This window comes from Apteryx rowi, unplaced genomic scaffold (genome assembly GCF_003343035.1).
Source record: "Apteryx rowi isolate R43461 unplaced genomic scaffold, aptRow1 scaffold_135, whole genome shotgun sequence".
NCBI classification, from domain to species: domain Eukaryota; kingdom Metazoa; phylum Chordata; class Aves; order Apterygiformes; family Apterygidae; genus Apteryx; species Apteryx rowi.
Genome location: NW_020447586.1, coordinates 473,484 through 485,542, shown reverse-complemented (window position 1 = coordinate 485,542; position 12,059 = coordinate 473,484). Strand labels below are relative to the sequence as shown.

General features: G+C 42.6%; 1 protein-coding gene across 1 annotated transcript in view; it reads left to right on the top strand.

Moving 5' to 3' along the window:
* MINAR2 (membrane integral NOTCH2 associated receptor 2) overlaps nucleotides 1-7,139 on the top strand; it is an 8,430-nt gene extending 1,291 nt beyond the window's left edge. The window contains exons 2-3 of the mRNA XM_026056992.1: nucleotides 5,867-6,112; nucleotides 6,960-7,139. Coding sequence (XP_025912777.1) covers nucleotides 5,867-6,112; nucleotides 6,960-7,139 — 426 coding nt within the window. The remainder of the gene's footprint in view (nucleotides 1-5,866; nucleotides 6,113-6,959) is intronic.
* The last annotated feature ends 4,920 nt before the right edge of the window (nucleotides 7,140-12,059 follow it).

Sequence of the window (12,059 nt, the reverse complement as noted above, 5' to 3'; positions counted from 1 at the left end):
CTTTTCTCCCCTGCTGGGGGTTTTGCCGGCAGCTCCCTTTCCAGCACGGGGACGGTCTCTGGAAATGCTATTCGCAATGCAGCATGCTTCGTACCGGGGCGCAACCTCTTCTTTTAAGCACGGTCATTAGTGTGTTCGAGGAGTTCAGATAAAATTCAGTGTGCCTCCTCACTCATGAACTCGCCTCCTTTTCCTTTTCTTCGCTGACAATGAAATAAAGGGAAAAGCATTGATGAGTTCCAGACGTTAGTGCAAACATGATGGCACTGACGGCACAGGAATAACATGTTGTGCTCGAAGATGAGAGAGCTAATGGGGTTAAGGGTTAGGTAATTCAGAAACGGAAACGGGGCAGGGGGGAGGCGAATGCATTTCTGAACATATGTGGGTGACCCCGGGGCTCCTGAAGTCATTAAACCTGGAGAGTAGGTCCCTGCTCAGGAATTCATTTTTTTTTAAGAAACTACTACTACTTGCGGCTCCCTCCGTAAAGTGACTTTGTATTTGTGGGCTCTTCCAGACCTTTATCATAAGATTGTGCAAATTGAAAGTGCTCTTAAGTGCTTACAGGTTTYCTCCACCTGTAAGTATTTTAATTTATTTCCATTATAAAAAGCAGCTTGATGTAACAGCAATTTGTATTTCTGATGAAAAAGATGTTGCTCTTTCTCCTTGCTTTCCTCTTCTGGGCCTGAGTAGTTTTCCCTCTTAGTGTATATTTTCATCATCTACTTTAAATAAAATAGTTTGTAAAGCAGTTCAGGAATCTTGGCCCTCCCTTGTGAAAAGCAGCATAAAAAGCACAGACTGGGTCTTCTGCAAATAGCTAGTCACAGACCGCTTTCTGATTGTCCCCAAAGCTTTCAGTCCTGCTGGACTCTCTGCCCCACATTATGTTTTTAGTGCTCAGAATACACCCAATTAATCGTCTTTATCTGCTGTTGCGAGCCAAGTTGCATCGCTCTCCTTCAGTCTATCTGGTCATTTGCTGGAATTCCCAGACTTTTCTTTCCTGCCTGTATTCTCCGCTTTTCCCTGTTTCTGGAAGAGCATTTTGCTTTTGAATGCCATGCTACTTCTTTTCACTGCTGTTGGTGCTTAGGAATTCACAACCCTCTACAAATTTTGCCACTGCATGTGTAACAGCACCTGTGCCAAGTGCACTCCTAACCTCTCCTGGTCTCTTATCTAAGCATAGCGCCTGTGTCTCAGGTCGTTCCCTTGCGTGCATTTTGAAGTCGGCAAGATGAGGTTTTCACCTCTTAGCTACGTCCTGGGTTACAGTCACTCGTTCGTCCCTTGGCTCGGACCGGCATTACATACTTCCTCTGTTCCCTTATCCTTCCCTAGACATCTGCAACTGGCCACGGCCAGACACCAGCTGCAAGGTTGGCGGGAGCTTTGGTCTGACTCCGTACAGCAGTTTTTATATAATGTACTCGCAACCCTGCAGATCTCTGCAATGAATGATGGACAAAACAGCTTTCTTCAAGTAAATAGTTATTTATTAGGACAGAAGTACTCCAGACACTCTATAATGAAAGTAGTCAGTATGAACGCCTCCTTTTCTCTAATATGGCTGTTCCTGAGTCCTATCATTTAGGGCCAAAGTTTTACGACCATCTTCTGGCCTCCTATTCATGTCAGATTGGCTCCCAGGTTACTTTGTGGTACATGATACTGCTTCACATCTCTGGAAAGTGCATCTGATTCCCTTCACTTCTTTTGATAAGAAACCTTGCATTCACAGGCGTGAAGCATCCTTGAAGCGAGCTGTCTGCCCTATTGGCTTTCACATCTGCTTGCCCACTCATGGCGAGTCTTCCCGACTACTTTTCCACCGCACCCTCTGTTAGATTGGGTGAACAGAAAACTTATATAGGAAATTCAAAAGATCTAATAACTATTTATTCTGATAAATAAGTTTTGGTTATTGATCGAATGCCTTACAATACCTATACAGCTGTTACAATTACTACAGGGATTGATTGAGGTCACTGCCTAGCCGCTTTTTGTCCGTCAGACCTTTTTGTCTGCCTTAGGAATGGGTCTTTATAAAAGAAAAATGCCCTTCCCTGTGCTGGGAGCGCTCTCCAGGGTGTGCTGCCATGCTTTGCGCAGCAGAAGGTTGCAATTCTCCACAAATTACTTGCTAATATAATAATCACCCGCTTTCATTGGGCTTGAGGAGGTTGTTGCAAAACGATTCCTGCAATACGTGGTGACCCGAGTTTCTCAAGCCTTTGAGAGCAGCCTTCTCTGGGTACGGCTTGCAGACGTAGCGGCGCACCCGCAGCCTTTGCTGCTTTGGTTAATGACCCCTGCCTGCCGGCCACGGCCAGCGGCCAAGGCTGTGCGGTGCCCCGGGGCAGCCGGGACGCACAGGAAGACGGCCGAGGTGGCGGCGGGAGGCACTGCGTGGCGGAGGGCCGGGCTCCCTCCCTCCCTCCTGTTCCCGCCGAGCCTCTCGCCTTTTGGGCTTCGCGCTGCGGAAACTGCTTGTTGTTCAGGCTTCTCGTTGATCCCTTCTAGGGGGGATCTAGGTCCTGGGGTGGAACCAACATTTTCTCTCTGCAGATCTCGAGGCTTTTCACAGGCTCCTCTTCCCGGCTGTGTCAGCTCTCTGTGTCTCTTGGGCCAAACTGTTCTCAGTGAGAAATCAGTTAAAAGCACTAACAACTTCCTTGCTGGTGAGTTGCCTGTTGATTGGCAGTTGAGCATTTTTCATCTCATTAAATGAGTATTTCTTCAATACATTTCAACTACAATTTCTCATTTTGTTCATAACTACTGTTGCTTTGACTTTTAGGTATTCCCTACTTCCATTTGGTGAAGAGTGACACAAACTACATGCTCTAATTTCTGCTTTAGAGTAGAGCTGTTCCACCCTCACTCAAGCTTGCTCCTCAGACTCAGCGAATATCAGTTGTGTAATGGATATGGACACCTCAGTTTACAGTACTTTCCCCTTTCTTTAAACATTTATTCTCCTGAATCAGAATCAAGGAACAGAAATCTGTGAAAACAGTGCTGGAAGATGTTGCAGATGTTAAAAGAAGAAATGTGCAGTTTTCCACTTGAATTAATACTTGCAGATATATTTTAATGCTCTAATCTCCTTCTGTTTCTCTGTTTTTTGTGTAAATACATATGTTTCATGCAATCTGCTTCTCCATATCATTTCTTGGACCTAAATCTTTTTTTGTCTGTGCTTCAAACTTCTCTCTTTCCTTTTTCCTAACTAGTCTCTAGGACATAGCTACTGCAAAAGTTTCACCACCAAGCATTCAGCAGCACTCAAGCATATTCTCCTCATTAACTTGGCACTTCTACATCTGCCCTCCAAAGCCTTCTCCTGCCCCCGTTTCCAGTTCTCATGGTAAAATCTCGTTGCCCCTCCCATCATATTTCCTTGCTAGTTTTCCTCCGGAGTACCACATTCTCCCGGTCTCATGTTTTGTTGCCCATGAGAAGGAAGGTAGTCCTCAGGCAACGGAGCAAAAAAAAAGTTTTGCCACAAAGCACTCTTTATGAACAAGTTTTGCATCATGCCTTTTATTCACAGTTTTGGAGCCTTTTTATTTAAAACAGCTTTAAAAATTACTGTCAAGTCACATTCTTTTCACAACATGTTAGCCTAAGGAGACTGAACATCCCCTGGTGTGACAGTTTGCCTTTTTCAGCAAAATGTTCTCCAAGTTCAACTATCTAGCAAGCCTGAGGGAAGCATCATTAAGGTCGCTGACAACTTTTAAATAAGAAATAAATAAAATAAAATAAAATAAAATAAAATGCAGTCAGAAAGAAATGACAGTTAAAAACATCAGCTCGACTGAAATCTGGCCAGCAGAATCCAGTGGGCTTCAGTACCAGCTGCAACTGCAATGCAAAAAGAGTAATATTGTCAGGGGATATGTCAAGGTTAAGGAATGACATATGGAAATTATGAACTAATAGAGGGCCTGGGACGGCACTGAGGATCCACCCACCTACTAATGATAATTATTGATGGGAAACAAGCTTAGTCACTTGTGCATGATTTGGTGATAAGAATGCCAGCGTGATGCTTCCTCCCAGGGTTGCTTAGACAAAGGCTGTTGTTTTCTCTTCTCCTTCTTTCCATTTTAAAGGAAACCAATCCTTCCACTCTGTTCTACACCTGCCTGCCCCAGACTGACTCACATGTGTCTATGCTTGCGCATGGACATTGAGGCATAAGGTATGTGATGATACAGTATTGCAGCTGGCTCCCACCGAAAGTGGAAGCTCACCCCCCCACCGCTGCGGCCCCTCTCCCTTAGTGTGCTGCCTCTGTGCTTGTCTCGCCCTACTCAGCCCAGTAAGGTGGCAGAAAAATTACCCAAGCAAACGAAAGCAAATAGTTTTCTACCAGCTTGGGGAGCTGCACTGGTTGGTGCAGTGTCAGGGCAGCCCCAGAGCCAGTGTGTGGGAAGAGGTGGGACCCCATGAGCCAGGAGCAGTGCAAGGAAGAGCGGGATGTGCCCCAGCAGCAGCGAGCCCTTTGTGTACTCAAATCTGCCCATCCTGTGGCACTGTAGGGCTGGAGATCTGAGTATAAGTGAAGTACCCTGAAAGTTTCTGGGAAAGAGGTCATATTCGGTAGTTGTCCGTGTACAGAAATTTGTCAGGTCTGAGCCTCTCCATCAGCTGTTTATCACATATACTCCTGCCTTTATGAGTATATGGCAGGGGGGTACTGTCCACACTGTGATTGCTGAGGAGCAGAAGGCTCTGGAGTACAATACGTCTTCCACACACCTACCACAAGCACACCATGTCAGATGAAGATTCCCCTTTCTCAAAGCAAGGGTTTTCCTAGGGACAAAGCAGCTAATGGGAAGTGTTATTTGCTAACAAGGAAAACTTAATTTACACTGCAATGATAATTTACACTGCTGAAGAGCAGTCCTGAGACACAGGGTAGGTATTAGTGTGAGGCAATGGCTGTGTCAGGAATAGGTCTGTTGGGGAAGCTGGCAAAAGGCTGGAACCGCAAAGCAGTAACAGATTAATTCAAAGTTTCAGGGAGGAAAACATTATGGTGAATTGAAATGTTGGACAGCTTGAACTAGATGGTCTAATGGCCTTCCTCTTTGCAATCAGACTGGAAAAGATTGTAACTACAGCCTTACCAAATCTGAAAAGACTCTTCATCTGTGGTAAGCAGCAGCTTGTGAGTTCTCCAAAAATCAGATCCCACCAGGGGCATTTCTCCCCCTCCATTGCCATCCCCCTCTTCTAAGTAGTCTGATTTAATTATTGCTGTTGCTGGGGTGCTGCTCAGATTTTTAATTACCTTTCAGTTCTGACAATGCCTGAACTAAGGACTTTTCCTCCAGTCAAATGTAGGGCCCCTTTGACATCCTGACACAGATTTAGCATTCAATAACATGAACAGAGTGGTGAATCGCACCCCTGCTGTTTGAGGTGCAGCTCCAGGAAAGCCAGGCCTTATATATATATCTCCTTATCCCTCTGCTCTGTTCAGCTTTCATCCTTACAACTCTGCTTCTGCATCACACTCCCTTGGTTTTCATCAGAACTGCAGGCTCCACTGCGGTGCTCCATTACACTGTCTTTCTAAAACAGAGGCTCTTCTTCCAGCAAACGTTATAATGCCAGTTCATATTAACAGAAGAGTTTGACGTTCCTATTGTACCCATGTGCTTTGAACAGTCAGGCCCCCTTATTTCACTGTAGATGTTTGCCAGGACAAGAGAAATTGGTGCATGTGTAATTTTTTAAAACGGTTTTATTATATTACAGATGATAACTCTGGAATGGGACCTGTGTCAGAGGCAAATGAAGATGAAAGCCACCTTCTGTTCTAACTTGTGTCTTACAGAGAGAAAAGAGAAATGTCACGGAGCTGCCTGGCTTAGAATTGAGCACGGTCAGCCAAGAAATGATAGACAAAGCACTTGGGAAACACATAACACCCATCACCCTTAAATCCACCATCAAAAGCAACCCCTTGTACAGCGATATCCACATGGATGGTGACTGGGAGGAGAAGAAAAAGACTCCTTCCTGGACTGCGCAAGACTTTGACAGGCATTCACTGCACTCCAACTTGGCCAGTAACATCAAGGTAATGTGCTGCTGAAGTGTATTTGAGCAAAAAGTGAAGTGCTAAGGAAGGTGCGTGTACGTGAACCACTATATAGCATGTTCTGCTCTCTCCATGGTAGGATTCCAGAAGTGAATATGAACATATTTTCCTGTACAGACATGACACTAACAGGAGTCTGATCAGAAAAAGAAGTCTACATCTCTGGTTAGACTTCAGCAGTTTCAGTTCTGCTGAAGACAACCTCTGTGACTAGAGAAAGTCTTCAACCGCAACACCCCGTAACTCAGTTTCCCCATCTATAAAACAGCTACAGTATAGTTTTTACCTCACATGAGAAAAATACAGGGGAGATCCATAAATGAGGTACTAACATACTAGATGGTCACAAAAATATCCATTTAAATAACGTCATTCTGTTCATCAATTAACATACATTTCCTCAGCCTTACCTACACCATGCAGACTCCTTCCTTCTGTGACACAGATCACTTTTACGGTTATCTTTGGTTGGTTTTTTTTTTTACTGTTCCTTTTTTTGGAAGGTGACTCGGATCGGCATTTGTAAATTAGCATCTCTTCTTTGACATGGTTTCTTCTGGGTCTTTTAATCACTTTTCAATGGCTGGTGTCCTATGTTTGGTTTCTGGCTAAAAAGTGTGGTTTTAATTTTCCCCAGTGGAACAACATTTGCAGTATCTGGCAAGTAGTGCAACCTATGTTCAAGTGAAAGTCTCTTGCATTTATGTTATGATGCCTTAAATTCATTAATCACAATCTGATGATAGCCAGAATACTTCTAGCTGTGGTCGAATGACTTTATGTGCAAGACAGAGGAACTGAGTTCATTTTCTGATTTTTCTTTTAGGAAAATCCTAATGATCTACAGTTCTGGATGGGGGATATTTATACTCCTGGGTATGATACCTTGTTAAAAAAGAAAGAGAGAGAAAAAAAACATTCCAAATGTTGCCGAATCATCCTGCTCACGGTACTAGCTGTTTGCATCCTGACTACCATAGTCACACTCAGCGTTTTACTTACTTAATGCAGCCAAATACTGTTGATCGGAGTTTTTCAATAAATATTTTTATTAAGCTATTCCCCTCCCTTGTTTTATTTGGATTCCAAAATTTTTGTCACAAATACAATTTGTTTGACATCACTATTTTATAATGTTCCTGTGCAGCATACGGAATTGATCCTGAAAAGAAACAAATACTCTGAGCACAACAGATCTTGCCTTATGGGTATAATTAAAAAGAAAACTATAAATAAGCTACTTTTCATAATGCCTTATTCTTTTGACTAGTGATTTGAGCCAGATCCAGTCTCCGGTATGGTACATATGGTCAGAATAAGCAACAATTTGACTATTTGCTCTAGTAAATATGCACCATCGTGTTCACCTTTTTACACTGGCTATGATTAGAATATAGAAAAATATGACAAAGTGGCATTCAAGATATCCCAAATGAAAAATTGCACATTACTAGTGACTGAATGTATTGCTGCAGCAATTCAGCACTTATCAAAAAGCTGTCCTAAATGCATAAATGTTTCCTTACGCTTTTTCAGAGGAGAAAAAGAAAAAAACAGACCTTGAAATCTTTGAAATTCCATCAGAAGAATTATCTGAGACAGGGTTTCTTCACCCCTGTGTCATGTTCATTGAACATGTAGCACCTCTGTCACCCCAAAAGAGAGAGTGTCAATATTTTTTTAATCTGCCATGTCAAAAACTGGAGCAAAATTTGTGGAGTACTAGAGTATAAACTGGAATCAGAGTATACAGTGAAAAGATTAAAGACTAAGTGATATAGCCGTGCCGTGAAAAAGGTCCTTTGTAAAGGAAAGGAACAAAAATAAATGGTAAGAGAACTCAGACAATTAAGTTCATGCACCTCGGAATAACTAGGAGAATGAAAACACGAGATGAAATGGCAGTATTTAATGAGAAAATAAAAAGTGAATGGGCAAAGAGAGAAGCATTTAAATTACTTTTCTCTCCAAAACACACCCCATGTGCTGCAGACCCCTTATACCTCTACATTAGAGCAAAGGGCTATGCTACTCACTCGCACAAGGGAATCTCACAGGGGCACGAAAGCCAGGAAGTTGGTTTTATATCAGGGCTGCCTCTCTTTGCACAAAAAGTGCTTTGAAATAGGGCAGGAATAGGATAAAGGTGGGAGGGTGTATATTGCCCCCCGTGAATCCTGGACATGCTCTATTTAAGCCTCGCGTGGTTTTGTGCTTTAACTTAGGTTGGGGTGGATTCATCTTCAGGCATGGGATGACAGGAAGGTAAGCGGTTTTAATTCCCCGCTTCCTTGCCTGGTTTACGCCATAACTTTGTCCTTAACCTAGTTTGTTCCACAACTGCTTTGAAGACCCAGCTTAAAACAACATGGTGCTTTAATCTGGTGACCAGGCAACAGCAAAAGTGTAGCTGCATTTTAATGCAAAGCCATTGGCATAAAATTAGTACCTACTTTATAAAATTGAATGGTGCTGTAAATGTATTGGGGAACTTGGTCTCCTGGCTTGCTGTAGTTTTAGCGTAGACAGGCTTTTTGTCTGAAAGATCAGATCCATCCAGCTTATGGGAGTAAGAGCTTAGAAGCATTTTACAAGACTAATAGCCGACATTATGAAGTAATTATTCACATTAAAGCAACAATACTTAACTGTTTTTTCCAGCCCGAGTACATTTGCTTTATGTGCATTGCATACAATGCAGAAACATATTTTTGTAAATTATTGAGGCCTGTAGGCGGGAAGCCTAAAAGCAAAGAGCACTGTAATTTCCAGGAAAACGGCCAATAATGAGAGTTTCTTAACGGCATTGCTCTCTGAGGGTTTAGCAGCGGGGATAAAATCGTTTTCTCCATAAGTCCGTTACTGGCTGCTTCAGTCCGGTTGCGCTGCTGTCATCTAGCGGGGAGTCAGCAAAGGCGAAAAAGCTTCCAGACGCCTTTGGCGGCTTTACTGTAATTCGCTTTTTGGGGGATTTTTTTTTTTTTCCTCTCCTTTTGCGACTTTGTTCATGCGGCCTCCTTTGCTGCCACCTGGTGGGGGAGCGCGGAGGGCAGTCAACGAGCATTGACTACTTCGGGGGGGAGGGGGGGAATAGATTGAGAGATGACAAAAGACCTCTTTGCAAGGCGGGTGGAGCATGAGAATCCTTCGGACAATTTACTTCTCTAAAAACAACTGAGGAGACACCGCTGCTTTACCCATTGGATGAAATATTCGGCTAGACGTGTTGTATATGAACAATTTTATTTTGTGGTTGGCAGGATTGCTTTGTCTTGCTGTTTTTAGTGCTTGACTTTTTAAAATTTATCAGTGACGGGTGACTGAAGCAAAAAAAGCCATCGTGTAATCCTTGGGATGAGGATTGGTGTTTGGAAAATTGAATGTTCAGTGTATTCCAAAAGTGCTTTTAAAGCTAGAAGAGTAAAACAGCTCTAGTAGGTAATGGCATTTAAACTGGACATACAACATTTTTTCCATAGTAAGTAATTTCTGAGATCTAAATTCAGGGGTCTATTCCTAGCTTGAAGAGACCACTTACACGCACACTTTATTTCACTTCAATTGGATTTAAGCAGGTGCTTACAGTTGAGCAAGTAGTTCAGTTTGGATCAGAACAGGAACAGATGTTGGCATGGCTATAAATTTTTTATTCCAATGGTAATCAACTCAAATTCCAGCAAAGTCTCCTATTTAGAGTCTCATATTCTACTTAATAGCCAGTAAAAACATACATACAAAATATAGGGCCAACATGCCACCAGGTCACCCCTTGCTACATTAATATATTAATACAGTAATATTACATTACTGGCTGTAAATGTAATATTTTACAGTGTTCTCCTATACTCTGCCTTCTCCTACGAGGAGGAACAGTGTCATCTCTTTCCCTGTTCCTTGCTTTAGTTTCTCCCCACGCACCTTTGGCTACTAGTGAAGGGTATGGAAACAGCTCACCTCTTTTGCTGACTTGACCAAAAAAAAGTTCCACTGGAAGCGTGTTGCTTTTTGTCCAGTCTGGGTGCTACAGGGCAATGCTTGTCTGCGCAAAGAGTCAGCATGGAGGTGTGACATGCTCCTTCAACTATGAACAGACCAAATTGCTTGGTGGACTCCTGATCCACCCTTCACCCAGGCTCTTTGTTGAACAGACGTGTTTTACTGTAACGGGGCCTTAGAGAGAGAAAAATAAAAACACTCTGTTGCCTTTCTACTGGTAGAAAGCTAGAATTACTAGCCATGTGGGTATCAGCTGAGATTTACAGCAGCACGGGGACAAAATTTGATGAGGAACCCCAGGAGTAGGAGGTTTGTGTTAGAAAATATTGCGTTAACGTACCTCTGCTACCGACACATGGCTAGAAATCACCCCCAGGATTAGGCGGCCGCAACACCTCTCAGAGCGCTGGCAGAATAGCCATGGACTGCAGAAAACACGGGACTGCTTCCATAATCACGTAACATACTTCCCTGCTCTTTCCCCAGGTGGGTTCACATTTATATCACATTTTAACAGGTGTTTCTTTGAGGCGTAGAGACTTATCTTTTAAGCATATGTCATTTTGAGCTTGTATGACTGCACTGAATATAGCAAGAGTTGCTTAGAAATCTTCAAGTAGCTACACCTAAACAAATTTCCCTTCCATCCATCATGTTCTAAAATGTACCAGATGTTATCAGAAGAAAAAGGCTTAAATCAGCCTAAATTCACTTTGCCAGAAAGTCCGTAAATGTCAGTGAACCTGGCCTGCATTTTACACTCATTTGCCATTAAGCTGCTGTAGCCTTTCAGGTTTCACGTTAGAAGAACGTGGAACACTAAACGCTAGTTTGAACAAATAGTGTGAAATATCAAGGCTGTTACACATCTTATATGGGACCTTTCAATACGAGACAGCAGTCATTTTGTTGCACATTACGCAAAAATACACCTAGACATTTATTTTTGCAAGCTGAATTCCATCATAATTATATAAGGAAAAAAAAGTGCGAGAGCACTTGTTCACTCAGGCTATGCCAACTTCTAATTGCACCTACAGTTTCTTTCACAAGTGATTCTGGCAACATTAGCTTCTTTCTCTCCAGCAAATACAGATTAGCCTGCGGAACTTTCTAAGAGTTGGAATTTTTTTTTTTCTTGTTTTCTTAGTACAGCCGTTCTTCCCAAACTCCTAGAACATCTTGAAAAATTTCCAGGATGACATTTCTAGCCTTCCTCTTCCTCTTTCTTCCCTTCATTCTCCCCCACCAAAAAAGTGTCAAGTTGAATAACCTGCAATAAATATTCAACTGAGTTCTCTTTTTATTTACTTTTAGTCTCTGAAGATGTGGCACGCTGGCTCCTACTTGGTTGTGAAGCTCCAGCAGGCACTATTTTGGGAAAATTACAGCTATTTCTCTACCATAGTGAAGTATAGAGTTCATCCACATAAAAGGTCTTGCAAGGCTGGTTACTTTAGTAAAGCATGTGTCTTCACAGTTTCTAGCTTAAGGCTTTGTTCTTTTTTTTTCCTGGCAATACGCTAACTAGACAAGTTTTAAAAAATGAAAAGAAGAGGGTAAGAGACGCTTTTGATTTTAATACAAGTAATGTTGCCTTGGTCACATCAGGGTGAGATTTAAAAAAAAGAAAATGCAATGGGAGTTGTGAGATCTCAAGCATTACAAAAGTTCTCTGGGCTGGGCAGAAGTTTCAATTACCATGCTCAGGTGGGTGAGGGCTGCATTAATGTTGATTTGACTGCTAAAGCATTATAAGAGCAGAACCTGTGTGAGTGTATTTCTGACTCACTATCACTGAGAGATCAGGAAGGTGCCCCCAAATCCCCCTGCCGCCAATAAGTTAAGAGACGCTTTGACAGAGGACAGGCTGCAGCGTCCGCTCCAAATGGCCTTGCTCCGCTTGGTTAAGGTCTTGTAAACTGGGAAT